Genomic DNA, 15,158 nt, shown 5'->3' with positions numbered 1-15,158 from the left:
GCTCCCACTGCTTAGCAATTTCCCAGCTGTTCAACTGCATGAATGGATGAATGCAGTGGTGGTGAGGGGTATGTGTGTGTATATAGTGAGAGTGAGGGATGTGAAGTGGGGCAGTGGGAAACAGGAGACATGGCTGCAAAGTCCCAATGGTAAGCTGATCAGCAAGGAACAGCTGAGTGGTGAGGAAAAGGTGGCTTGAACCACGCCATTCCCCCCCACCCCCCGTTCTGCTGATTGGTGCAATGAGACATTGTGGATGGCATAAATTAATCAGTGGGCCACCTGTGGCCTGCAGGCTGCCCACCTCTGAACCAAGGACATATTTCTTGGACCAACGAATGTCATATTGCCCAGAGAAGTGCAAAATAAAATCAAGTACGCACATTCCGTAAGGCCTGTTGGACGTTATGCATAACGCCTGCAGAACGTACAAAATCCTGTCAAGAAGACATGCATATTTCCCAAGGCCTGCTGGAAAATGTGTGTACTGACTGGGAGATGTGCACAATTCCTTCTTCGTGGAAAGATTATGTATACATTCTCCATGAAGCATGGTGAAAGTGCATGATGGCTGGTTGTTATGCCCATTAGCCATTCAAGTCTCATTACCCATAGTGAGTGTGTGTGTGTGTGTGTGTGTGTGTACACATTCATTCGTAATTATTCTGTTGAATGAGTGATGGCAAGTGTGATTCATATATTTTTTGTGCTGTCCACATTTATACTCTGCCATTTGATACTGAAAGTTCAGTTCTAAATGCATGTTGTATCAGTGTGTAATAATAACTGATTTACTTAAACATAGGTCAAAGTTTTTGTCCATAGCTTTACTCTCTCAGAAATGTGCAACATGAACATAATAGTGTTGTTAAGAAATCAGGAAAAAAATAACTTAACGCATATAGGATTTTCAGACGGTCAAACTTTCAACAATTGGCCTTTTGTTAAGTAGAGAAAAATCAGCACATTTGTTAATCAAATTAATTTAAAAAGTAGCTTTTCAAAATAAAAGCAATGCTTTAAATAAATATAATCTCTTATATCCATAGTACACCCATTTCTAATAGAGGTAATGCAAATACATACTCAAGCATTGAGACGATTGAAATATAGGAACACTGTTAGAAATATCTGAACCAGACACTATTAAAGGTGGTAAAATGGAGACTCTTTTTCTCTTTACGTCCTCTAGCTTCACCATGAGACAAGACTGTAGTTTAGCAGAACACAGTTGTTCTCAACATTTCAACAAGATTTTACACAAGATGAATTGGTAACTATTAAAAGTTTTCAAGCTATTTATTTCTGCTACTATTCCTTTAGCGATTTTGTCATGGTAGCTTCAGATTTCTAGTACATCGTGTTTGTGGCCAGTTCACACAATCAGACTGGTGTGGTGAGAATGTGGTTTAAACAGGTCAGGCGAGGAGAGAAATGATTGTGCAGGAACAGTCATGTGACCGATACATCATAAGGACAACTTGCCACTCAGTCCACATTGGCTGCACCCCAACGTCACCCACTTTCGGCTTTGTGGCGGCCCAGTAATTCTCAGTATTTTTAAAAACGTTTATATAACTTCAATGCACGTGGCACTCTGCATAGTAACTGTGATCGTGATATATTTATTAAACGGTCATGTGAAAGCATCACTGAACCACTCTGCTCATCCCACATTTTTAGCCAATCAATCTGGTTGTGCAAACTTGCCCTTGGACATAACAGAAAAAGGCTATTCTTTGTTTGTCTTAGGGCTGCTTCTCATGTTACATTTTGAAGGTGTTGAGTATATTCTCAAAATACGATTGAAGATACATTAAAAAGTGTTGAGAAAACATTACACACAACGAAGTGGAGCGAGGAGGCTCATGGGTTGCAGAGTAGTGGTTAGTGTTGTGCAGTTCACAAGCCTTTCCTCTAAGTGAGTAGCAAATGCTGCCATTTCATGTTACTTCTACTTAGCCACAGGAGTAAGTCTAAATTAGGCCCATGTCTTTGACATGTGCTGTGAGAAGCAGCCCTTGCTCATGTGACTCGTGCAGGATTGTTCTTATGAATAAAGACAGCAAAATTAAGATCTTAGAGCTTTATCTCAAGCTCACAGTTTGTATAATCTTCTTTCAGATCATGGCACCAGGAAATCTTCAGGATTACTAAAGATCGCCTTTATATTCTATTCTGTCTAAAGAACTCTTGAAATCTCACACTTCATAACCAAAGCCTGGTATCACTCAGCATATAGCTACACACATTTTGCAGAACTCAAATGCAGCCCTGGCTTCCTTGAATTAAATGAAGTGACCATTTTCTTCCATTAATATGTATTACATGAATGCATTGCAAATCATGATTAGCAAAAAGTCAGTGGAATGTTAATCAGAAATGCAATTGAGATCTCTCAAAAAAATCTGACTGTTTAATATTTCATCAACATAATTTAATGGATAAATTAATTATTCATCATTCTTACTATGCTGAGGAATCCATTATTTATCCATGCCAATAAAAGGTGGAGTTCTCTATTTTTTGGCTTGTTTGTTTGTTTGTTTTGCTGGTAAAATCTGAATTATGCAGTCGGAACAGCACAGTGTATTAAAAGCTGCCACTAAATGACAGTATCGTATAATGAAGTATAAAATTGATGTGTTATGTACTCTCTCGCTCTCTAACCTAGGACTTCAGAATTATATAAATCTGATCAAAGATGCCAAAATAATAAATAAGAAGCAAGGCTAATCATCTAACTCATGACCGAACTTTTACAGCTTCTCCCCACACAAACGCATAGAGCTTGAATTGATTAGAACTGTCACTAAACTCAGATAAATGAACTGCAGTGAAACACTGGCATTGTGAGGGTTTTAATACTTTTGACACCCTGTAGAGGGCATTCTAATGTGGATCTTTCTTTTTAAATGTGTTAAAAAAATAATTTTGGGCTATCGAAATATATGACATGCCAGAGGTACAGGCGTCTTTCACAGCCTCCCATTCTCATCGCCTGTCTCCTTCTCTTCAATTGCCTCGAGGCACCGTTTGGATTTTGCATCCACATTCCCGCATCCCGTTTTGCTCAGTCCGCATGACAAGCAAGCCAGCTGGACCTGCTTCATGTTCTCTATGGCTTCATTCTTGGCGTTCTTCAGCAGGTCCCCTTGTCCCTAAGAGTATGCAACAAATACATAGAAAGAAGAAGATTCATGAGTAGTGCAGGTGCTTCAAAACAGAAAGCAGAGCTAGTTCTCCTCACATCCCCATTGTGATGCTTTATTTTTTACATGGCACGAGGTACATGTCAACTGGTCTCACTTGACATCCACTCTGGGGCCTGTGATTAATTTCAGCTCAGACAGCATGCAGTTGAAATCGGGCAGCTCTATGGAAGTTCTGCCTCTTCAGTAAACACAAGAGGCTCTGCAGGGGTTTGTGGGCTGGTCTCTCAGATTTAGTATATTATGAACCATTAGCCATGCAAGACAGTTAATTACATGTCCTTGAAGCCATCTCATGGCTCTAGAGAAAGTGGCCAACAAATCCAACAAGCAGACATGTGCCCTTAAGTCCTATTGGAAACAGCATTTCTAAAGCATTTCTATGCAGGCTCTGGACCAGTGCTCTAGCTGGCATCTGGCTAATGTTGCTGGGAGCAGATGTTTAGAAACTTTTCTGGAGAAAAAGCCAAGAATCCAATCGAAGTAGAAGCTTGTTAATCAGCTTAGCCACTGGGCTGGCATCGGAGAAAATGCTTACTGTTCTCTGTTCTTAATGTTGATAATTACAATAGTAGTCACGGTATAATTGTTAAACCAGATCGCAATAGATTCCATACTAATCAGATAGAAATGTTTTTGCATGACAACTAAAGAGCAAACTTAACCAAGCCAGAAAGAGAGAGTTCTCCACAAAAGCTGGAGTGAACATATTTTACTCATTTCCTCCCATTCTTATTTTGTGGGTTTGTTCTACCTGCCATTACTTTTTCTCTTGCCTTCTGATTTAACTTGCAGAATTTCTGCAAGTTAAATCAGAATCCATTAAGAATCCATTAAGAATGGGATTGGCACATACACAGTTTGCTGCAGTACAGGTTATTAATATGCATCGGGGTATAAAGATATTGAGAAAATCACAGTGCAAAAATGAATCTTGATGTGATTACATGATCATCAGGGGTGTCCACATGACAACCTTCACATGTAAAAAGCACACATAAAGGAGTTCAGTGGTCATACAAAAGTCCTGATTGACCCAGGATACCCCTTCACATGGAGGAGCCCTACACACATCACTGTAGGCTTGCCCACTCACACCCCTAGGCACAGCTCCTGCCATGATGCATCCCTACAGTCCCTTATGGAAGGGAGTCTGTCCACTCCACTCCATTCCTCTGAGGGGGGCTGCCCCCAAAGGAGCAGGGATGGGGCAGGTGCATAACTCTGTGCCTTGGCCTACTAATTTCTCCTGGCTTCAAACTATATCAACTGCAAAGCTATGCAATGGTTAAAGAAGTCTGCCCCCAGTGACTGAAAATGTTACTGCAGGCTTCAACCACATGGACACATTTAAATTTAATTAATTGATTGACTGATTGATTGATTGATGCGCTTTAAAAATGAAATAATCCCAAGGTGCAGATCCTTAGGGGGCCCTTAGTGTGCCTGCCAAGTTTCAGGTGCCTAGGTTCCACGGCCTTGGAGCTATGGCACTGACAGACAGAGAGACAGAGAGACATCTTTTATTCTTAGATATGGACCTGCAAATGGTCAAAGAAGAGAGAGGGTACAACTTCAAGAAGCAAGGGAAATATATTATTTCACCATAAACCACAGTACAAAGCTCTAGATGGCATCACTCAACTTGCCCACAATCCCCTCGCAGCAAAATCTGGCACTTGGTGACAACCTGTTGTGACTCAATCCCCTGACGCACGCCATGAAATTCTGCATTCATGGTACTGCTCCAATCCTGGTAAACAAGTGTAGAAAGACAATGGTAGCTGGCAAGGTTTGACACCAGTAAACAATGCTTGGGAACAACAGCATCTGGAAATGCATCACAAGCTGAGAACATCCAGAACAGCTTAACTGTTTGGCTAGGATGACTTAGTGAGACAAAAGGGTCCCTGTCTAACCGGAGGTCTCTGGTGTGACAACTGTGCCCGTCCTTCCTTTCGCACCAGACTCTTTTAAATATCATTACAAGTTTAAATTACTAGGCTGCTTCACAGATCCAAAGGAAAAAACATGGGCATGTAGGAATTAGTATGAAACCTGTACGTTGACAGCAATATGGTAACTGCATACATGGGGTTTCACTCCACACATACATACTCAATGCATACTCATGGCAGTGGAAAACCCTTTTAAAAAATGCTTTTATAGTGCTTCATATCCGAACATCCCTAAGCAGTGCACAACACAATAAATATATAATACAGTACAAAAACCAATACAAAACCAGTGTAAGAACAATATTAAATAAAAAATAATTTAAAACATGAGAACAAAGACAATAATAAAACAGAGCAGCGTCATAATCCATTACGAGCTAGGGAAAGCCTGTGTAAACAAGTCCGTCTTCAAGCGGTGTTTAAAGCTCACCACAGTTTTTGTCTCTTGAACAAAGCATGGGAGAGTGTTCCTGAGGGTGGGTGCCACTACCAAGAAGGCCCATTCACAAGCTGTTGCCTGGTGACATTCTATTGGTTGCAGAATGGCCAATAATGCCTCCTCAGAAGATCTCAGGAGTCAACTTGGTGTACATAGGGGAAACCCCATATAAGTGACCATCACACATTATGACCTACAGGTCATCCTTCTGCAACTTTTGTGGGGGCAGAGTGAGCAGGTGGGAGAGGAAAGAGGCCTATATATATTCTCCTTTGCACTAATAGAACACAGACCTTTCTATGAGACCTGAAAGTGAACCTGAAAGAAGCCAGGGTCACCCATCGTTGCTTTCACTGTTGATGCTTTGGGTGACAGTTCCATCAATTCATCCAAGGTTCTCTATTTTTTTGATGCTGCCAGCAACAGCTTGTGTCATCAGTTTACCTGGGCATCATGTTGGAAACTAACTGGCAATTATAAATGTTTGCGAACCATTCATACACTCCTGTGTTAATCAAAGCTAAATATCATGGGTAGACAGATGGAATAGCATTACATCACTGATGAAATGTAGTGATTTTTTTTTTGTCAGCTGATGGCCGTAATAAGACTGCTGTCAGAATTCAGTCACGACACAGGGATGTGAAATGGTTTGAACACTACAGAAAGTCGGGGTGATGCCATTCACAACAAATCTAAAATGCAGTCCTAATCCTTTTCATTGGGATGACATAGACTTACTTTTCCTGTAAATCTGTTGTACTTATGAGTGGAATTTATAGAATTCTTGAAGGAAAATCTGTGGATGTTTTCCTTGTTAGATAAAGCTTACTTTGAAATCCATTATTACAGATTTGTTATAGACATTAGTGAGCATAAAATCTAAATGAATTCATGGTTTAAGTAGCTGCAAGGAGAAAATGGGCTTTGCTGCCTAGGGATAGGTGAACTCTATTTAGACCATTTACACCTGCAATCTTGCATAAATTGGCTTTTTATGGATGCCATTTCAACAAAATCAGCCTTTGTGTAAAAGGATGAGCTGTTATTTTTACGCAAAATGCCAGCTTGGCAAGGGGGCAGGAGACTGCGCGCTTACCTGACTTGCCTTGCGCTGAGTCGGGCAAGTGCTGGGATCTGCAGACTGGCCAGGGGGCCGAGCCTCAACCCTCGGCCAGATGCCCATGACATCCCTATTGCTGCCTTTACCCACCCGGTCAATGGCCGTGCACTCCCAGTGGCCCTGAGCACCCATTCCCCAAAGGGGAAACAAGCAGGATTCAGCAGTAGGGAGATCTAAAACTCCATGTAAAAAGTTAAATCCACCTGATTCTATGTATACTCTTTTTAAAAAGGGATCCTTGTTACTAACGTTAGAGCTGCGTCATGGGATTTGTAATCTTAAACCTCTGTAGGTTTAAACTCTTACTTATTCCTATGTACACATATTTCACTTGATGCTGCAATGCATCATGGGATTTGCAGTCCCAAGACTTTGTAAATGTCATTTACTGCAGGCAAGTACTTTACTTACTATCCCCTGCATTGGGAGAATTGTAGCCAAACTGTTTCTACTTCTTGATCCAAAACATGGTTTATCTCTGGATTAGACGAGATGATGCACCAAACCATCTTGTCCAAAGTGTGTACAAATGTTCCAAGAAAATCCAGAGAGATGGCTTGGGGTGTAATATAATGAGAGTAGAGAATGAGCATTGCAGTTGCATGAAAATCCCGCTTAAATTTCTAGGATAATAAACCTTTTAAGCCTCTTGGACTGGCGGGGGCGGAGGGGAGGAGACCTGGAAAAATCCTGAGCCAGTTCAAGGAGGGCCTCAGGGAATCATATTGCTTTTCATTCAACAAAAACATTAGAGATGTTTTGATGGACATTAAGGGCAGGGCCAGCAAAGCACAGTAACGTCGAGGGTGGGTGCAAGTCTCACTCTCCCCTCCATGCTTTTAACCTACACAGGGAGCAAAGTGCCAAAGGGGAAACAGGCTTGCGGATGCTATGGATCAGACCCGACTCCTTCTCTTCTCCTCCACACTATGCTATAGCTACCTTGTACAGATACATGGGGGTGGAACATCCTGAGGTGAGTGTGTTTGAGGAATCTGCAACAACTTCCATGGAATCTGAAATTCGACTCATTGTCAAAGGAATGAGTTAAGCTCCCACCACTGTGGACTAGGCAATATAATGGTCCAAGACTCTCCTCGGATTGGCTCAGGATTTTTCTGGGTCTCCCACTCCTCAAAATCAGGACAACATGGAAATTCCCCCCCAAGCCAAGCGGCTCAGAATCCCAGTGCCCCCTGCTGCCTCCACTGCCCTCCCAGCTCCCACAAAACCATCCCTATCACTCCAGCCTCCCAAACACTTCTACTTTGCTTTGCCTCATCCTGGCAGGGCCACAGTAGCAGCAGCAGCAGTGAGTGAAGAAGAGAAAGGGGGGCTTTCTCCCCCGCCCCCCGGGTCATCCCATCTAAGTGACAAGATGCGGGAAGCCAAGCTCTTTCCAAGGTCCTTGCAGCTGCACCATTATCATTACTATTGAATGCATGATCTATATTGCAGTTGATGTGCACATTTTGTTAAGTGTTTTGTGGGCCCTGAAGGGGGAACCCCCCCCCAATTCTATAGCAGCTTCATATGTGCAAGATGAGAATGCAAAGAATGGTTTTGAGTAACACTGCGCAAGAAAATGAATGTCAAACATAGGTCCCTTGTGTCAATACTGTCATAGTACTGCAAGTAATCTGCAAGGAATAATTTCACTGGACATGCTCTTGTTGAGAAGTCATCTGTTTGCTCTGAAAAACTGGTTGTGAATTTAATCTACTTTAAAAAGAAAAATGCCAGCAAAATTATGTCAACACCTTAACAAATCCAAATACTAGAAAGAATGTGGGTCAGCTCCAAAAACCAGGCTAAACCAAAATAACCCTTGGAAAAATCAGTCATTGCAATAGTTTGAGAGCACAGAACCATTGCCTTGGTACACACATACAAAGAACTCATTCTTTCTGTCAGACAAAGAAAAATCACATTTCTCTATTTTAGCCTTCCAAGGCTCTTGCTTCCTTCTGCTACTTGATCTTATCACTGACTCTAGAAATAAATATCACATCAAAGTAGGAAAAAGTTAAGGGCAGCATTTGGTAGCATGCTACAGAAGTTACTAATCACATCTTTTAGTAAAATATTTAAGGGCTTATCTGAAAGGGGGTTGCATTTCACCAATTTCTCTCACTCATGCACAAAATGCATTCCTCTTTCATCAGTGTTTCAATGGGGCCATCTTTTCATCCATTACTTTCATTGGGGGCTCTCCCCTGGCACCTTGTTACAAATCTGGCAGTGGCAATGCTCTACTGGGAGCCTCTCCAGCTCCAATCAGCTGATGCTTCAGTGCCATTTTTGTTTGTTAAATAGCCTTGCATCCTAGTAAAAGTGACATCATGATGTCAGTGTTACTCGGAAGAAGGAGGGCTATTTTTTTAAACAAAAAATGGTGCTGAAATTGCAGCTCATCAGGACTGTGAACAACAGCAAACCAGTGCTCTGGGTGGTGGGGTCTTTCAGGAAGCATTTAGAGGGTCCCAACCCCTTTTTTCACATGAAAATGTTAGCTGGAGAACATGCAGCTCAAACAGCACTACAGTTTTTCTTCTAACGTGTGTGTGTGTATGTGTGTGTGCGCGCGTGTGTGTGCGTGTGTGTTTACTTTAGGGAGTAATCCTATGGCTCCTAGACAGAGTCTGGGGAGCCATAGGGTAATTCAGATTCCCAGATCTGAGGTCACAGACAGCGCTCTGACTGCAGATGCAAGAATCCAAGCTCCCTGTGCCCTCCCCTTCACAGTCAGCACGAAGAGAACCATGCTGGTGACCTCAGAGAGGGGGTAAAGGGGGCATGCCAAAGGAAGTGAGGCGGGTGGCTACTAGGAGGAGGGCTTTTTCTGTTGTGGCACCCTGGCTCTGGAATGAGCTCCCTAGTGAGGTTCGCCTGGCGCCTACATTGTATTCCTTTTGGCACCAGGTGAAGACCTTTTTATTTTCCCAGGCATCTTAGCTTTCTAAATTTTTATCTTTGCTGTTTTAAATCTGTATTTTAAACTCCTGCACTGCTGCTAGATTTTATTGTGGTTGTATTGTTATATTATGGTTTTAATGTTCTATATATTTTAAATTGTTTTATTGTGTGTTTGGTTTTAATTTTTGTAAACCGCCCAGAGAGCTTCGGCTATTGGGCGGTATAGAAATTAAATAAATAAATAAATAAATAAATAAATGCCAGTAGGTGGGGAAGGGACTGGGGAGGCTGGCTTATGATGTATCCTTGGGTCTCCCCAGCCTCCTTCCCTCCCACTCTGACGCGCCCCAGCTACATAGCAAAAGAGCCCATCTAGCCAAAATGCAGAGCGGGAGGAATGTGGAGGTGAAGATCGCTTCCGCTCTGCTCCTCCTCGTACTCTGCATAGGATGCCCATAAGTCTCCAAGTTCTGTACTTTTAAATCATCCATCAACTAAAGTTCTTTGGGCAGTGTACACTACACTAAAATCATACAGTACAAACATTAAGACAAAAAATAAAAACAGCGCAAAATTAAATCAAGATAAAACCAGCAGCAAAGAGTAAAATCATTACGACATCATTAAAACCAAATTTCAACCAGCACTAAAAGCATTAAAAACAGTTCTTCAAATGCCTGGGAGAATAAAAAGGTTCTGAAAGTTCTGAAATAGTCACTATGATAAGTAATTAATTATAAATTATAAATATAATTACATAAGTAATTATGGTTAGCATTTACATAGCACATCTCAAAGTGCTTCATATATATTATCTCCATTCATCTTACGACAGCCCAATAAGGAAAGCCCATAATATTCTCCCACATTGCATAGTCAGTGAGCCTATGAGATCATGGTCTGCTGGACAATACCTAGTGGACTGTAGCTGAGGCAAGGTTTGAAAGGTAGTAGTAGTGCGACATGTGCTTTGGTGATCGTGGTAGTAGCACCAGTGTACTATGCAAATGATGCAGGTTGGTTGCACAAGCAGCATGACACATGTCTGATATGCAGCTGGCCCACACACCTGTGCAGGCACAGCAGTATAGTCAAACTTTTATGCACACACATCAGGGGGGTGGGGTGCGGAATCGAAGCTAGGGAAAGAAGCAAATAAGGTGATCGTGTTTCTAGGCCCATCTCCGATGATTGCTTCAATTCAGGTACTGTTCAGGAGGGTGACCTTTGGCATCTCTTGGCTCTCTGGTGAGCCACCGCTTTTCCTGATGACTCATGCATGCTTGTACAGAGTCTCTTTGAAAGCACTTGTCAAGGCAAGCGTTTGCACTTAAAGCAATCAGCTATTAGAGATGCCAGTGACATTCATGGTTCCAAGGCTCAGATACAAGTTTTGGGGGCTTGTCATGCTCGCCTCCAAGAAAAGGGGAACATTAGGGCTCTGGACTCTTCTCCAGCTCAAGGCCAACACCCACACCAGAGAAGGATTTCTGGCTCACTCCCTTCCCACCCATTCACATCTCGCAACCCTTCCCCCAACCCTTTAAACCCTATTTGCCAACTGGGCTGGCGGAAGCAATGGTGCTTGTGCCACTGGGAGAGGGGAGGAGGGAGGCACTGATGCTGGAATAACTCTTAAGAAAACCAGATTTTCCAAGAGTCACCGGAGCCTTTTGTCCTGATGCCCTGCTATGGAGCACACCAGGTGCCAGCAAGAGGGAGGAGGGGGTGACCTCCGTCCGTCCCTCTCCCTGTGGCTGGAGCGCTGCTGTTGCTCCTGCTGTTGTGGACCAGTAAGCAGGGCAGCCTATGCTGGCTGGGAATGATGGGGATTGTAGTTCAACACATCCAGAGGGCCCCAGTCAGGGAAGGCTGAAGTAGGGTTTCAGGAGAAAGTGGCAGGGGGGTTGAGAGATCAGGAGGTAGGGGGCAGGGGTTCAACTTTGCCTAGAAATAAGAGGCGTGACCCAGTTTTGACAGAACTAGAGTGGCTGATTTCTGTGGCAAAGCAGATAAGGCTTACCGGTGGTTCACCCACTACTAATCTCAGTAGCCAATAGTGTAAGTGTAGGGAGTTTGGGGAAGTAAGAAAACGCAGCAGCAGCATGACTGGTTTATTATTCTTAAAGCCTTCGCAGAGATTTACAGGGTATGTGTGTATTCCAGGCAATGCCAAAAGTATACTTTAGCAACTTCTCCATAGCAGGGGCACTAAAAATGAGTAACAAGGAACATTTTTACTGAGATTACTGAAATAATGTAGGCCAGCCCTCCCCCAACCCGGTGCCCTTCAGATGTTTTGGGTTTCAGTTCCCATCAGCCCCAGCCAGCATGGGCAATGGTCAGGAGTGCTAGGAATTGTAGTCCGAAACATCTGACTAATGTAGATGAAGTGCTGAGATAATGTATGCCATGTGCAATATAAGTAATTAAATATTATTATTTGTATAGTCCCCCTTCCCCCTCTGAAAAACACCAGCTCAGCTATTTGTCAACTATTCCTGAAGGAGGGGCAAGGGAAGCTGTGGGCCTCCAGATGATGTTGGACTCCAAATCCTGTCATACGCAGCCAGCATGGCTATTGGCTAATGACAGGAATTGTAGGCCAACATCTGGAGGGTCACCCCAGGCATGCCTCCCATGGCAGCCATTTTTGGTGGCTCCCAGGACACTTTCTCCAATTTCCAAATGTGCCCATGGGTCCAAAATGTTGCCTACCCCTGCTCTAGGGATTCATTAGGCACCTAAACATGTGGCTGATATTTTTTCAGTGTCAAAACTGACCGAAATGTTGCCTTGGTTGTATACATCCTATTATAACTCAACATTTTTCATGGACTGCTCTGTGGGTTATAAGTAGACATTGGGAATATCCAGTTTACAGGTGGTCATCTTCCTCTGTCTAGTCCAGATGTTTTTAGACTACCTATCTTTCCAACATCTGCAAAAGACACTGAGAGACACCATAGTTTAATTAACTGGAGGTGCTGCAGCAGACAAGACAGCTGGTATTCCCTCCCTCTCTCCCTCGCCTCTCCTGCCTGGGGCTTTGATACAGCCAGTTAACAGTACAATGAATTCTGCCTAGACTATTACAGAATTAGCCAAACTAATCTTGCCTGGTTTAATAGGCCCGTTTAATCATAACCTACAGGCCAGACTGTTCAAAACTGAGAGAGGCATAAAGCTTCGTAATTAACCTGTTTGGGATTCTTTTGCTGTAAGACGTCTGATTTGCAGGTTAAATAAAGTTAAGGAACTATTACATGTAGGGCAAAGTGAAAGCTTATGTTTAGGCATTGAAAGCCTTTGTCATGGATCCTACATTAATAAGTGCGTTAAGATACATTTTATAGATGCAAAGAACTGTATAGGTACAGATATATGAGGCAAGTGACTATTGATTTGAGACGCTTGACGTTTTGATAGTTTTATAATATTTATTATGGTGGCCCATCTCCTATTCACAAAGGAGAAGTAACCTGCGCAAAAGAATGAGTACAAGCAGAGGCGGGGTCTGAACCCCAACAGACTAAACAACTCCTTTGAACTGACAGCTGAAAGACCACACCAACGCTTAGCATTATGTGCAAACCAGCCCATTAAAACAAAAAACAAACACAAAAGTGGGAAGGGAAGGGCACCTTGGGGGATGCCAGGAAAGGTGCAGTGGGTGGGGTGCAGTGGTGTCCCCGGGCACCCTGTTGCCTACCCCCGGCCAAGAAAATATATGCTAACCCTGTATGTTTAAAATGCAGATGACTGGGAGGAGAAGATTTATATAAACATGTTGGAATCCTCAAACATGACCAAAGGACTATCTAGTCTAGTAACATTCAGCTTTCATCAACACCATGGGTTGCAGGCAGCCAATGACACCTTTTGTGCACCTGAATTTAACCCCAGAACATATGGCATTTTAAGTGTCATCCCTGCTAAAAAAAAAAAAAAAACATTCTGTGAGTGTGCTTTCCAAACAGCTACTACTATTTTAAGGGGCATGCTGATATTCAGAATATGGATGGATCTGTCAGTTTTGCTTTCTCCTGCATTCAGTTTTTTTTGGGGAAAAAAAACACCTCAAGTTCTTTCCTTCCTGAATTTGAAAAAATATGTGGATTTTGGCAAGTTCTTATCAAAACCTCACTCATCTGCATCAGATAAATCCAATAGGTACAGTTATTCCCAGCATGGAGAAGGCCATGTTGTACCTGCCTGCCATATAGCTGTTAAAGATGAAGCACCTGGTCTGAATACACAGGGATTCAAACCCAGACTTTTAAGAGCTAAGCACTCAAAGCCTTGGGCATGGATGGACAAATCACGTTCGTTTCCTCCCACATTAGAATCATCTTATCTCAAGTTCTTTCCATCCCAATTATGAAAAAATGCAAGTTTGGGTACATTCTTATCAAAAAGGAACTGAAATGAAATTCTCACCCATCCCTCATACAAGACAGAATCTCCCTATCCCTTGTCTCTACCTGCTTCACATGTAATGAGAAACCACCATGGGTAAATTTCCCTGTGGGGCTTATCGTTGTGGCAGCGGCTGCCATTTTGAATACCCAGGGCACAGCTAGGGTGCACTATAGCTTCTTGTTATGTGCAAACCCAGAAAGGCTATTTTGTTGGGGTGGTTGACAAGCCACCCAGAACTCAAGGGTTGTGGGTGGCTTGTCAACCACCCCAATAATCCACCCTTGCCCAGTTCGAAAGTAACGGGAAGCTACAGTATGCCCCTGTGCCGCACCCTGAATATTCAAAATGGCCACCATCGCTGCAGCAAGAAGCCCAGTAGGGAAATTAATCCATGGTGGCTTCTCATTACGTGCAAATTGGGCCAGGGAAGCCTAACATTCTCCAGCTGGGCTTGTGTGTCCAGACGCTATAAGAACAAGTTTAGCATTTCACTTCAGTAGTCAGAAGCTTCAGAATTAGACCTGGCAATTTGTTTTCACAGGGGAGTGTCAAAAGACAGATCCTAAGAGGATGGATGGATGGATGGGCCTTTATCACTTGAGGTAGTTTGAAGAGTCAAATGATTCTGGGCATATATAAAATTTTATTCATTCATTCATTCATTCATTTATTAAATTTATTAATCGCCCATCTGGCTGGTCGCCCAGCCACTCTGGGCGATGTACAATAAAAACAGTTCATACAATAAAATTCAACATTAAAAACATCACATTTCTAAAATTACCCTTGTTGTTGTTGTTCAGTCGTTCAGTCGTGTCCGACTCTTCGTGACCCCATGGACCATAGCACGCCAGGCCTTCCTGTCCTGCGCTCTCTCCCAGAGCGTGCTCAAGTTCATATTCATTGCATCCATGATGCTATCTAGCCATCTCATCCTCTGCCGTCCCCTTCTCCTTTTGCCTTCAGTCTTTCCCAGCATCAGGGTCTTTTCCAGGGAGTTTTCTCTTTGCATTAGGTGGCCAAAATATTGGAGCTTCAGCTTCAGTATCTGTCCTTCCAATGAGCACTCAGGGTTGATTTCCTTTAGG

General features: G+C 42.9%; 1 protein-coding gene across 5 annotated transcripts in view; it reads right to left on the bottom strand.

Annotated features, from left to right (window-relative positions):
* Positions 1–15,158, bottom strand: part of PLCL1 (phospholipase C like 1 (inactive)) — a 355,656-nt gene that overhangs the window by 30,242 nt on the left and 310,256 nt on the right. For 4 of the 5 annotated variants that reach the window (XM_084816901.1, XM_084816928.1, XM_084816938.1 and 1 more), the window contains exon 6: positions 772–3,161. The exons of the other annotated variant lie outside the window; for it this stretch is intronic. In XM_084816901.1, coding sequence (XP_084673027.1) covers positions 2,979–3,161 — 183 coding nt within the window. In that variant the 3' untranslated portion in view covers positions 772–2,978. Of the gene's footprint in view, positions 1–771; positions 3,162–15,158 lie in introns of those variants that run through there. 5 annotated transcript variants of the gene reach the window in all.

This window comes from Heloderma suspectum, chromosome 1 (genome assembly GCF_057233095.1).
Source record: "Heloderma suspectum isolate Gila_16-S chromosome 1, 16-S_ref, whole genome shotgun sequence".
NCBI classification, from domain to species: Eukaryota; Metazoa; Chordata; class Lepidosauria; order Squamata; family Helodermatidae; genus Heloderma; species Heloderma suspectum.
The sequence above is the reverse complement of the archived record's forward strand: the minus strand, read 5'-3'. Positions and strand labels throughout refer to the sequence as shown.